At 39.2% G+C, this 14,402-nt stretch overlaps 1 protein-coding gene across 2 annotated transcripts in view; it reads right to left on the bottom strand.

Annotated features, from left to right (window-relative positions):
• SUGCT (succinyl-CoA:glutarate-CoA transferase) overlaps positions 1–14,402 on the bottom strand; it is a 719,796-nt gene that overhangs the window by 539,799 nt on the left and 165,595 nt on the right. For both annotated transcript variants that reach the window (XM_072760056.1, XM_072760054.1), the window contains one exon: positions 4,180–4,275. In XM_072760056.1, the coding sequence (XP_072616157.1) occupies positions 4,180–4,275 (96 nt within the window). The remainder of the gene's footprint in view (positions 1–4,179; positions 4,276–14,402) is intronic.

The following is a 14,402-nucleotide window of genomic DNA, read 5'->3' as shown; positions in this document are numbered from 1 at the left end:
AACAAGAAAAATCATTAAGAGCCATGAGAGGTTAAAGAAATGAAAGGACAGGATGTCACTTGGGTCATCTAAGTGGATTACAAGGCAACCAAGATTTTTGACAGAAGACATGACTGGGTCAAAGGAAGAGATAAACAGATCCACACGGGAATGACTGTCCAGGTCATAACAGGCGGCCTGGAAGGCTTGGAGTCCTGGTGGTGATTGAAGCACATGTGTAAAAGGATGCTGGGATTGGTTTTCTTTTAAGGGAAGGAGATAGTTGTGGTTGTCTCATCCTCTGGATTGCTCTCTTCAGAAATTTATACTGATCATGAGGGCGATGCTGTAGCTGAAGAAGCTGTGGTTTTACAAGAAGGATACAGAACTCTGTGAGCTCCCCCAAGTCCTGTTGGGAGTAGTGCAGACTGGGAGAAATATGGTCTTATCAGGAACACAGACAGAGCTTAGTAAGCATCTATTAGATCCACATGCCAGCATGCTCCTTAGGGCACAGAAGTAGTACAGTTAAGCATTTAGGATAAATGTGGCCACCCAAAGATCTGTGCTTGTACTAGCAAGCACAATAATTCTATTTGAGACTGGAGAAATTCATTGAACTCAAAGAGAAGCAGAAAAGAAGAGGGAAGAGAAGGAAGAACACGAAGGATGGGGAGAGTCATATGTTCTTCAGGACAGTGAAACTCCCTAGAAACAGCCTAAGTATATGATTAAGAAAGGTGAAGCCTCCCAGAGATTGTACAAGTTTCATCTATAAAAATCTCCCCCATCTTCCTTGAAAATACATTTGTGAATGGATCTTCTGTGATAGTGGAGAGGGGTAGAGGTCAGTGAGATCATGAGCCCACAAAGCAGAGGAGAATATGCAAATACAGGTTCCTGGATGTTGAAGAAATTTGATAGAGAATTGTGGATATACACAGGTTATGAAATTAGGGGGATTATGATAATGAATCATGTATGTAGAGGGCAGTGGCCCCACTGATAAATATGTTACATAATAATAAAACATATTATTTTTGAAGACTGGTCAACTGCTTCCTCTGCACTCTCCTCTCCCATCTCCCAAAACCCTTCTATTATCATAATTTTTTGAACAACTGAGAAACATTTCAGGGTGCTGGGGTGGCTCAATTGATTAAGCCTCTGACTTTAGCTCAGGTTGTGATCCTGGGGTCCTGAGATGGAGCCCCACATTGGGCTCCCCACTCAGCAGGGAGTCTGCTTCTCCATCTGCCCACCCCCTGTTCGAACTCTCTCTCTCTCTCTCTCTCTCTCTCTCTCAAATAAAATGTTAACATATATGTGTGCGTGTGTGTATTTATTACATATATATATATGCACACACACACACACACATGAATATTATGTAATTGTTGATCCTTTGGGCTAGGTGTTTCTCAGGGTCAAGGCCCAATGGTAATGGAAACAAAAGAAGCACTGACTGAAATCTACAAGTTCTTTCTTAAAATCTGAATTCTCACAGGGCACCTGGATGGATCAGTCAGTTAGGCATCCAGTTCTTGATTCTGGCTCAGGTCATGATCTCAGGGTCATTAATTAGCTAACTAATTAATTTAAAAAAATCTGAATTCTCAGAAAAGCATCCACCAATACAGTCAACAAGTAGCAAAATGACTATCTCAATTCTACTTCTGTTGAGCTAACTCATTTTTTAAAAGTTGACAAAGAATAGGGAGGAAAGAGCACAAGTGGATGATCAAACTGAGAAGTTAAAAATTGCATGTATGTAAAATAGCATACAAATCAAGGATCACTACTCTTTAAGAAATTTATATCTATTTATTCACAGTCTGTGATCTTTCAGCTAGGGTTCAACAAGAATTAAGGAGAGTGAGCAGGGTACCTAACTAATTCCTGAGACCATCAGGGTCTCCACTATAGATTTTCAGCTCAAAACTCAGACAACTCAAATTAGATGCAAAGCTATAATTATTATAGAAAAATGAATTATAATTATCCTGGCACTCACCCATAAAAATATTTTCCAAATATATTTTAAAAATTAAAAACAGACCAAGGTCTAGAAGCATATCTAGGATCCATCTTAGCATGCTAGCTTCATTCAAGCTGAATTTGTATTTGGTCCTTAATCACAGTGTTGAACCAGGCCTCCACCAAGAGGAAACAATTTAATTCTGAGTTCCTAAGGAAAACCCTAGTAGATCTTCTCTTATTTCTTACAGATAATAAAGCGGCAATCAACTAGATCAAATAAACACAATATCTACTTTATGTGACCGGGACAGTTCAAGCAGGAAAAGTATATTTCTGTCTTCAAAGAATACACACACAGACACACACACACACACACACACACACACACACACAGTCTCCCATATCCTTTGCCTACCATAATAAAGGCCAAAGATTCTAAATTTCTTTTTACCTTGCAGTGACATAATTGAGAGCATTACCCAAGATGCCAGAGTTCTAGGTACAAACACTCAGGAGGGACTACAGAGGTCTATACCAAAGTTTTTTTTAAAGAGACATTCTTTTTTAAAATATATATACCAGCAAAAAATAAACTATAAACCTTATACTAGAGCATAATGAACACCTCCCATGTGAAGTGGTCTGGAATTGTACTATAAAGCCTCCCGAGTCAAAACTGCTTTATCCACACACCAAAAACTGAAGATTGGACTTCCATTGTTAGCGATGAATTCCCATGAGTTCCAACATTTCCCTCTGTTAAAATGCCTGTGAAAGGGATTGCCATCATCAATGAAGAGTATCAGTTAGTTGCTGCAACCCTTTAGCTAGAAGCAAGTCTGATGGATAAGGTGTGGGACGGAGTAGAAGACCTGAACTGGAATCACAGCATTCCCCTGTCAAAGGTAGCAGAATCTGAAAGGTTAGTCAACAAGGAGGCAGATCAGAGTTGGGATCCATCTGTTGAACACAGGTATCAAATTCCCTATTTGAGAAGTGAGGAGGTGAAATTTGATGATCTCTAAAAAGTTCAAAACTGCCACTTTTGTGAAGTGTGGTGGGTCTGGCTAGAAGTGCATGGTTCAGCCACAAACGGAACTAACATGTTACCAATGCTGGTCATAAAAGCACTGCTGAAGAAAAGAGGGCAGGCACTCAAGAAAATGTTCCACAAGTACAACTATGTCAAAAGGCCATTCTACAGGGAAATCATAGTAAACGCCTCACATGTAAAAAGACCATAAATAGAAATAGAGGAAAAATCTAGACTCACCTTGGTTCACTGAAGTGCTCACACTCGTATTAAGAGAAATGGAAAAAAAAGTTGGGCTGAAGGAAATATGTTCTTAAAACTAAAAGGATGATTAGCAGCACTGTGGACGGATTGGCTGGCCAATGGAAAATGCTGGCTTTCATGCATGCTGTCAAGAGTACTTGCTCGGAAATGGCTGCAATAAAATTCACTCCTTTGTTCAATAGATATTTATACAGTGCCTTGTACGTGCTTCTGCTGGATGTGAAAAGCAATGAAAAAAGACACCTCTACTCTTAAACTTCCAATATATGACAGAAGATACAACAATGATATCAGTAAATTGATGGAAAATGGTACAACTGAGTCAAGCAAAGGTTAGGAGTTTGGAAGAAGAGTTAGAGTTGCTGTTCTCATTTTTATTTGTGAAGGATCACAGTTCTTTCACACATTCATTCTCACTAGCCAACGTCAAGAATTTCTAAGGACAAGTTTAGACACTTAATAAAGAGCATCAGTCCCTAAACCATCTGCTTTGCTCTGAAAATAAAGATCCGTCACACGCAAATTTTCATTTTACTCCAACCCTATGAGAATGTTATTGTCAGCTGAGATAGGTAACATTTGGTTTATAATTGACATGGTGAACAAACCATGCTTTATAAAATGGCTACAATCAGTGCTTCTTTGGGATGAAAAAGAAAACCATCATATGAGGCCAAAAGTCACTCACTTTCAGCGACTTCCTTTGATCCTTTTAAGTGTCCTATTACTAATCTTCTGACGAAGAAATGTGCAAAATACAGAATTTAAAGTGAACAACAGAACCTTGTTATAGTCAGACAAAGATATATAACAGAATACCCCACAAGGCTTTTTCTTAAAAAGGGAAATCATCTCCCAAACTCGTATCATACAAACCCACAGATTAGAATAGCCCAACCCTATGTTGTGTGTATCATTCTTACCTGATACGGAACAATGCTGACATGAGCTGTGCCCCAACGTTCTGCTTCCTTTTGGCCAATAAGATAATTAGCAGCTATGTGAGTCAAACATGCCACCTACCAGGAGGGGAAAAAAAAAGGTAGTTTACCCACAAATCATAAAAAGAAGGTTATACTACCTAAGTTCTTATTTGAATTCACTTCATGTCATTGCAAAAAAAAGAAAGAAAGAAAGAAAGAAAGAAAGAAAGAAAGAAAGAAAGAAAGAAAAGAAAGAAAGAAGGAGAGAGAGAAAGGCAACTCAAAATATATCAGCAAATATATAGGCATCATCCTACAAAGAAAGGAAGAGCAGTATTACATTACTACATGAGACTAAGTATGAATAACATTCAGCTCTCGAAAAGATCACCTGAAGACAGAGGTTGGCCCAATAGATGAAACCTTGGTCCAGCCTTTAGCAGCAAAACCACAGCAAAATACATCAGCAACCAGTATATTCCTTTCCCCTCTTCACTCATGTACTTTTATTTTGTCAAGATGACAAAAAAAAAAAAAAAAAAGAGCCTGTGTCATCAATGACCAGCTGAACCAGTCATGAGCCATATTCCTTTAAATTGCTCATTTCAAAAAAAAGTAAAAAATAAAAAATAAATAAATTGGTCATTTCATGAGAAAAATAACAATAATAAACCTCTATTTTGTTGACATCGGCTCAGTCACGTCTTCTGTTTCTAGCTGCCCAAAGCATTCTTACTGGCACCGACGATCGACATTACTTGACTTGTTAAAACTCCTTATTGAATCATCCTATTTGCACAAAAAAGTACTCTACCTCTTTAAAACCTTGTCCTAACCCTATATCCTCATTATCCTACTTACTTCAATTTTCAAAAGCCCTAGATTTATTAAAGGGGTCATCTCAAACCTTAAGGTCAATCTCTGACTCTTGCAGTACTTCATACACATATCTTGAAAGCCTACAATAACTCAATTCCATAGGAGGATAACAGGAGGATAATGGACTTGACTCTTGGTGACCTGCCACAAGGAGATTATGTTCCCATGAATAACCATGCCTCCAAGGGTCCCAAACTATGGAAAAACAACCTAATGACAACCTTCCATTGTTTCCAGAAAGAAAGCTTCTGGCCTCATGACATAATCATAAGATAGCATGGGCTCATTCTTCCCATCCTAGATGATCAGATGTGATGGGGAATCTCCCAAGCCAGCAAGTCAAACATATCCCGAACTGAGTTTGGCTCCTGAAATAACTCAAGGATTTGTTTTTCAGGCCTTGGTGATACAACCTGATATTGCCCTCTACCTGGCATGGCAGCATGCCTCCCACAAGGCCTATCAATAGGCCTCAGCCTGCATGCAGCCCCTTAGAGCAGAAGACATTCTCCTTTACTTTATTCTTGGGATTTACACTCACTTTTATGTTCATTTACTGCTCTGTTGAAATTGGAACTGCCTTATGGCAGCTGGTTCGGCTGTACTGCCCAGGTGGCAAAACTAATAAACTTTGAGTCATCCACTTCTGGACCTCCATCTGGTCTCAGGCATTTGAACCATGGAGCATTCCAGGGCTGCCTGGGGCTGCCTAGTGCTAATCACCATTTCACAGATCACTTCTGTGTCTTTCAAAATGGAAAATCAAATCAACATTTTGTAGTAAAAAATGCACTGGATGGGAAGTCCAGTTTCATGGTTTTTCATTTGTCACCTCCAAGTAGTTGTGTGACTATAGGTATTTAATTTAAATACCTTGACCTTCAGACACATTCTCTATAAAATATTGGGTATTTAAACAAAATGGGTGGTTTTCAATATTTTTTTAAAGCAGAACTCCTGTATCAAACAAATAATGCATGAAATCCTAATATATGAGCAGATAATAATACCCCAAGTGTTCTGGTTGAGGCAGAGCAGGTCTACAACGTCACCCTGGGCAGCATGAGCAAACAACATGATCTGTAAAATACTAAATGGTCTTACATTTGCTTCCAAGGTCTACACCTCTGACTATTATTCTTCTTAACAGTCTAGCAGATACCAGGAATGAAATTGTAGTCATTTTTCCATAAAAGCTCTTCCTGAAATTGGGGAAATTTTCTCAAGTCTGGGGTTTTTCTATAACAAAGATTTTTCTCTGATCTACCTTTGTTAGAGTGGAGGTAGGGGTGGTTTCTTACAAATAAATTCTGGTGAAAGTCACTCTCCAGGTTGCTCTGGTGCTCCTGGAGGCCAAGGATTCACATTAATAAAGGTAATTCTTTGCAAGCAAAGAATCATAAGAGGTTTGGTATTTCTACTTTTTAAATTTCAAAGTCAACTGGTAGGTAATAGACTAACATCAGCATAGCCCCAAGAGGCAGTGGGCTGGGACACCTGGATGACTCAGTTGGTTAAGCTGGCTCAGGTCATGATCCCAGGATCCTGGGATGGGGCTCCTTATCTGGCTTTCTGCTCATGGAGAGTCTGCTTTTCCTTCTCCCTCTGGCTCTCCTCCTGCTCAGGCTTGCACGGTCTCTCTCAAATAGGTAAAATCTTAAAAAAAAAAAAAAAAAGAGAGAGAGAGAGATAGTGGACAGACTGGATGATCACAGGTTAACCTGTAAATCGTAGATTGATCTGAGATTGTTGACAGAAGCAGGTATGGGCTGAATTGTAGGCTGGAGATCAGCCTGATAGCCTCATTTCTGGTCCACAATTTCTTCCTTTCTTTTCAATTTTGACTTCTGTGTTTCTGACCCTACCTTACTAAGCTCTATCTTTGACAACTATTTAATAAGAGAAGCCCTGTTTAGAGTAAGTTTGAATAGGCTGCCACAACTCATCTCACAGACTGTTTCTTAATGAGATGCTCTATCAATTTCCTCCATACAATGATAACTCACAAAAACAAAAAGATTTCAGAACTAGCAGGCTCCCACTGGGCAGAAAGGTTAGATAAGATTTTAAGCCATGGCCACCCAAAAACAAAGCGTGATTTGTCAGTAACTATTCAGAGGCAAATTTAGGGGAAAAAAAGAATTCTATTTAAAAAAAATGAGAGCAACAGGGCTAAACTTAGCAACCCAATGTTTAAAAGGGGCATTGCAAATCTGAGAATAATCTACTATTTACAATGAAGTATTTTAAGGCAAGAGAAGGGGAAGAAAGTCAACAGCTATGACTATGTATGAAAAATCAGGCTTCCTGGCAATTAATGACAAATTTTCCACAAATCAAAAGAATGCAGGATGTGACTTTTAGGTTAATAACTACATACTGTATATCCATTCTAAATATTGCATTAGATCATTACTTTCATCCCTTAAACTTAGGCTCATTATTTCATCATGTGGACGCTATATAATTTACTCAGAATGTTGCCTTTATATGGTTTCATCTAAACAAAAAAGCCAACTTTGGTTTAATAATAATCATTCTGACAGCAAAACTATTATTTTAGATAACATAGAGGGTCGTGGTATTCTGTGTGTCTAACCAGAAAACCAATGGGGTGGTCAAAGTAGATCTCAAAGGGCACAGCCCCAAAAGACATGAGGAAGAATGCACCCAATTATTTCCCAAAGCAGCCCCATGGTGTCTGTCACCACATGTTTCACTTCTACCAAATGAGGATCGAGCTGCAATAATAGAATCTTTCATCTCCAAAAGGACAACTAAGTATGATGGGTAAAGTGGGGAAAACAACACTCGAACTCTGGCTCATTACATCATAACTGGTAGATTTTCCTTCCTGTTCCCTTGCACATATGCTGACCTCCAACTAAGCTGAGCTGAACATCAATCATGCTTCACTCCTGCTCATCTCCCCATCTGTTCTTCAAAGTCCATTTCAACATCACCATTTCCATTAAGTCCCCCTCACCATCCAAGCAAAAAAAACTATTTTCCCTGCCTCTGAACAAAGACAACACCTTAATCTGCCTAATTCCAGCTGCACCTTCAGAGTCTACCTCGTCCTACAACTATACTTATAAGATGGCAAAGCTGAGAAGATCTAGATGAGTGGTTCCTAAGTTTAGCTATGCATCATAATCACCTGGAGAATTCCTGGACCACACCCTAAGTCTACTGAATCAGACTCTCCGGGGATGGAGCCTGGGAAAAAAATAATTTAACCAATGCATCTTTAACTGCACACCAGATTGGAGAACCAAAACCTCAAGAAAAATCTAGCCAAACCCCTTAATATTAGAGATGGATGAAGAAAGAAACAGAGAAGGAAATAACTTGTCTGAGGTCACACCGCTGGTTAATGACAGAACGTTAAACTACAACAACCACAGTGCCCTCCTCCGTGCTACAATATTACTCATAGCTGATCCTATCCCTTCTTTTAAATTGGGATCTATTTCAGGGTAACAACTGTATACTGAAAACCCTCCATACATTCTCTACCTACTGTAGAGTTTCTACACTAATTTTTTAATGCACAAATGAGAACAGTAATTGTTCATTTCTTTATTCAACAAATAGGGAGTGCTTCTTTGTACAAGGCATTATGTTAGGTACCAGGTATGCAAATGTAAATGGAAAGATGTAGTCCTGCCCTCATTGGACTTAAGAAAAGTGGAGAAGACAAATAAATAGTTACAGGAACTGCCATGGGGAGAAGTTTAAAAACAGAAAGAGTCACATGTGTGAAAGCCCTAAGGCAAGTAAGAGAGTGGCATACAGGGGGATAAAAAAGAAAGAGTGAGAAAAAAAAATCTGAAAGTGCACCAATGTAACTGAAGCATAACAAGAAAGAGATGGGAAATGAAACTGGAGAGGTTGAGAGATCATGCTACTTCCTGCAGGTCATGGGTAAGGTGTCATTCTCTGCACAGCTTTCAGAATGATCACTTTTTTTAAAAGTAATCTCTACACTCAATGTGGGGCTCGAATTTACAACCCCAAAATCAAGAGCCTCTGAGCCAGCCAGGCGCCCCTCAGGATGAGCACTTTAAAATCAAGAATTACAGCATATTATCCTTCTTCTCAAAGACTCACAGGGCTTCCCACTGCATTTGCAATTAAATCCAAAGAACAGACTGAATAGAGACAAGAGAGAAAGGGGACCAGTTATGGATATTGTGAAGGTCTGGGCATAAGCTGATAATAGCTCAGACTAGGTTGGTGGCAGGGGAAAGAGAAAAATCAGCCTGTTTAAGATAGCTGTTAGGGACAGGATGGACAGAACATATGAAAGACTATTATTTTAGGAGGACGGGAGATAAAATGGTAAAGGAGAGGAAGGAACTACGCTTAATTCCCAGGTTTCCACCTGAATATCTGGGTGAGTTCTGAAGGCATTAACAGAAATAAGAGAGAGAGAGGAACAAGGTGAAAGCAAAGCAAATAAGAATCCACCTTTGCATGTGTTGAATTGGAGATGCCCGCGAGACCATCACTCAGGCTGGGGTCAGCAGCATATAGAAAGTATTTAAAGTCATTCCCTAAGGGGAAAATATAGCGAGATAAAATGAGAGAAGAAATGAGAAATAAGATAAAACACAGGAAGGTAAGGCCCCATGTCAAGAACAGCCCTTCCTCTAATCATAGGTATGGCCCATGAGGCAAGTACAAACTACCAGCGCCAATACCCCCCCCAAAATAGGGGTAAGTTAAATAAACTACAAGACCCATATATAATGGATACCTACATGGAACAGCAGACAAAGTAAGCATCCCAGATGATACAACAGAAGAATTAGCACCATGTAGGGAAATGTTTACGATCTTTTTAATTTTTATTTTAGGATGGCTTTAGATTTACAGGAACCTTAACCAAGAGGGTAAAGAGCGCTCATATACTCCACACCCAGTTCTCCTATTACTTTTATTTTTTCCTCTCTGCTTGATTGTACTTTTTAATTTTTAAATTTGAGTGGACACCATGTTACATTAGTTTCAGGTGTACCACAGAGTGATTCAACTTCTCTATACTTATGCTGTGCTCACCACAAGGATAGCTACCGTCTGCCACCATACAGTGCTGTTACAGTACCACGGACTCTGTCCCCAACTACACTTTTCATCCCCATGACTTATTCATCCCAATGCCCCTATTATTAACATCTTACCTCAGTATGATACGTGTTTTACAATGAAAGAGCCAACACAAATGCATTGTTACTAAAATCCGTATTCTTGGACTTCCTTTGTTTTTAATATTCTTTTCAGTTCCGAGATCCCCATTCAGGGTACCTATCACATTATAGTTAGCCTTTGCTTCCTTAAACTACTCTCAACTGTAATGGTTTATCATGCATTCCTTCGTTCTGATGACTTTGACAGTTTTGAGGAGTACAGATCGGGAATTTTTGGAGAATGATCCTCAATGGGGATTTTTTTGTGTGTGTTTTTCCTCATAATTAGAAAACTATGGGTTTGGATTTATGGGGATTTGGATTTTTGGAAGAAAGTAAACTGCCATTTACATCACATTATATTAAAGATACAAACTATGTCTATGACATCACTGTTGGTGTTGACCTTGATCACCTGCCTGAGGTGGTAGTTATCAGGAATCTCTACAGCAAATCATTCCTCTTCCTTCCCCCCTTTCTACATTGTACTCTTAGAAGGACATCACCAAGCACAGCCCACACTTAAAGAGTGGGGAGTTATGCTCCTCTTTCTTGAGGATGAACTGTCCCCATAAATTATTGGAATTCTGCACAGGAAATTTGTCTCTTTTCTCCTATTTATTTATTCAATCATTTATTTATATCAGGACAGAGTCCTGGGTATTTATTTTAAACTTTGGGTATACAGTGAACCTGAGACCTGTAGAAAGCATGTGAAAATCTAAGGCAATGTTTCTAGGCAACAACATCAACCAATTAAGAGACGTTATCACAGTAAAAATTAACCATAATTCAGAAGAGAAAGAAGGACACTGTAGCTGGAACATGGTCAGTAAAGGAGGCGGTAGCCAAGACGGGTGAAAGAAGAATGAAAGCACCAGATCATGCAGGTATTGCAGGCCTGGGTAAGGATCTGGGATATCATTCCAAGCGTCACGGGAAGCCACTGATTTACAAGAACTGAATCAGCTGGCTGTTAAATGGAATATAAAGGGGCAATGAATGAAACCAAATTATCTCACATGACGTTGGTATTACAACCTCTATTTTACAAATGGGAAGACTAAGCCTAGGGAGATTCACTGTCTCACTTAGATCAAACAGCAGGTTGGCGAATGGCAAAACTATGACTCACATGCAGGTCACTCTACTCTCCAACCCATCCCTACACCACTTACCTCCTCTCTCTTGGTTCCCACTCCCTCTCATCCTCGCAGCGCTTGGTTTCATGTCCTACATCCTTCATTATATCCTGGGCTTCACAGTCTATATTCCCCGCAAGGACCCCCACATCACTCAAGGGGACTGGAATCCCTACACAATCTCTCAGCTGTCCTCTACATTTGCTTAGAAAGCACTTCATTAACTGAATCAATAATTCTCCTCAGGTTCTTCTGCTCAACTTCACTCATTCAGTAACTATAAAACATCCTTCTGCAGAAAATACATTAAAAAACAAATGAAAGGGCCAGCATTTATAGAGAATACACCTATTAAGATTTAGCCTCTCATCAGAAAGAACTGTTAATATTCTTTTTTTAAGATTTATTTATTTATTCATGAGAGACACAGAGAGAGAGAGAGAGAGAGAGGCATAGGCAGAGGTAAAAGCAGGCTCCTCACACGGAGCCCAATGCAGGACTCGATCTCAGATCCTGGGATCATGCCCTGAGCCAAAGGCAGATACTCAACTGCCAAGCCACCCAGGCATCCCAAGAACCGTTAAGATTCCAACATCTTTTTAATCCAAACACCATTACTTTACATGTCAAAACTCCCTATGCAATTTAATCTGCTACGCTGTGTCCCTCACTCCTTAAAGTAAACAGAGTCCTTAGAATTACTAGGGCTGAAGAGGAAAAATGTTGAGAAGTAGAGAAGGTATTTTGGATGTCCCATGTTGAAGAAAGAATAAGAACTCTACCTATACATACTATATTTACCACTTTAAGCTTCTAGTATTCACTAATGGTAAAAGCTAATGCTTGTCAAGCACTTACTATATACTGTTCTAAGCATTTTATTTTTTAAAAGATTTATTTATTTATTTATTCATGAAAGACACAGACTGAGAGAGAGAGAGGCAGAGACTTAGGCAGAGGGAGAAGCGGGCTCCTCGCAGGGAGCCCGATGTGGGACTCGTTCCCAGATCCCAGGATCACAACTGAGCCAAAGGCAGGAGCCCAACCACTGAGCCACCCAGGCGTCCCTGTTCTAAGCATTTAATGCAAATTATCTCATTTCATCCACATGACAACTATATGAGAGATGTGCTATGATGAACCCATTTTACAAAAGAGAAAACGGAGGCACAGAGCAGTTTAGAATCTGCCCAAGGTTATATACCTAGTAAATACACACGCCAGGACCAGAACTCAGCTCATCCAGATTGGGCATTCTGTACTATATTTTATACAGAAGCAGACTCCTTAAAATGTCTGAATGGCCACGATCCTGGGAAAGTTTTACAGGACTGTCCTACGTCGATAAAGAAAATTCAGTCATTAAACATCCTTTTCCATTAGGTAAACCTCTACAGGTAAGTTTGACCTTAATTATCACATAATACTTAAGATTCAAAGATTTCTGCTTTGTTGCAACTCTGTCTTGGCTTCCATTCCAATGTAATTCGAAATAAACAACAACCTATAAACATTTTACCTGTAAACACTGAAAAAACCAGTTGAGCTGTTATGCAATTTAAAAATCTCTACTTTTATTTGTTTAGCAAAGGAAGAACATTTTATCAAATCCTTCTCTTCATGCAATTTTTTAACTTAATGAAAGGAACACACACATTTCACATTCCTCTAAACTATCACTAATGGGTGTCAAATCATATTGATGTTTATTTTATGTACTGAACTCAGAAGGAAAACATATTTGCATTATACTTAGAATAATTCTGCCAATCCATCAGAATCAAAATCAGACATGAGGAAACCGGATATCAAATGCCAGAAGGTAAGACCAGACAACACAGAGAGACAGAATTTCAAAAGCATGTTTAGGAAAATACATCAAACATATTTCTTACCATTAACCACTGACCCAGTCAATCATTTCACTCAAAAAGTGGTTATAAGTAACTAAAGGAAAAAATGTGATGAGTAAGTGGAAATATAGAAAAACAACATTTAATGACATGGATTACTTATTGATTCCTATGATGCCTTTGGTTTCAAATGTTTTCTTCAAATATGGTTTTACATTTTAGATGACTTCATTCTTTAAAATATTCATATTTAGGGCACCTGGGTGGCTCTGTTGGTTGAGCGTCCCACTCTTGATTTTGGCTCTGGTCACAATCTCAAGGTCCTGGGCTGGGGCCCTGCATCAGGCTCTGCACTCAGCAGGGAGTCTGCTTGAGATTCTCTCTCTCCCCCTCTGCCCCTCCCGTCTCACGTGCACTCTCTGTCATAAATAAATATATCTTTAAAATATTTGTTTTTAAAAACAAATGATGGGCAGCCCGGGTGGCTCAGCAGTTTACCGCTGCCTTCAGCCCAGGGTGTGATCTTGGAGACCTAGGATCAAGTCCCACATTGGGCTCCCTGCATGGAGCCTGCTTCTCCCTCTGCCTCTCTCTGTGTCTCTCTGTGTCTCTCATGAATAAGTAAATAAAATCTTTAAAAAAAAACAAATGAATAAACAAATAAAAAGCAGAATCAGATCTGATGATCACCAGAGGGTAAGGGGATGTGGGGATGGGCAAAATGGGTGAAGGGAAGTGGGAGATACAGGCTTCCAGTTAGGGAATGAATAAGTCACAGGAATAGTAGGCACAGCCTAGGGAATATAGTCAGAGATATTTTAACAGCACTGTATGGTGGCAGATGGCAGCTACACTTAGGTTGAGCACAGCATAAGTATAGAGAAGTTGAATCACTGTGCTGTACACCTGAAACCAATGCAACATTGTATGTCAACTATACTCAAATATTTTTTTTAATTTCTGTTTTTAGAATAAAGTAATACATTGTTCTGCAACACTAGCTTTAAAAAGGAGTTATGAGAAATGAAAGTTGCTTTTGTTTATTGATTCCATCATGCATTTAGCACAGATATTTAATAAGCTCTTACTATATGCAGAGCACTCTGTGAGGTGCAGAGATCCCAAAAGCAATAAAAGAGAGTTTTATCTCTCAAGAA

This window comes from Vulpes vulpes, chromosome 5 (assembly GCF_048418805.1).
Source record: "Vulpes vulpes isolate BD-2025 chromosome 5, VulVul3, whole genome shotgun sequence".
Classification (NCBI taxonomy): domain Eukaryota; kingdom Metazoa; phylum Chordata; class Mammalia; order Carnivora; family Canidae; genus Vulpes; species Vulpes vulpes.
This window is presented reverse-complemented; position numbering and strand designations above follow the sequence as displayed.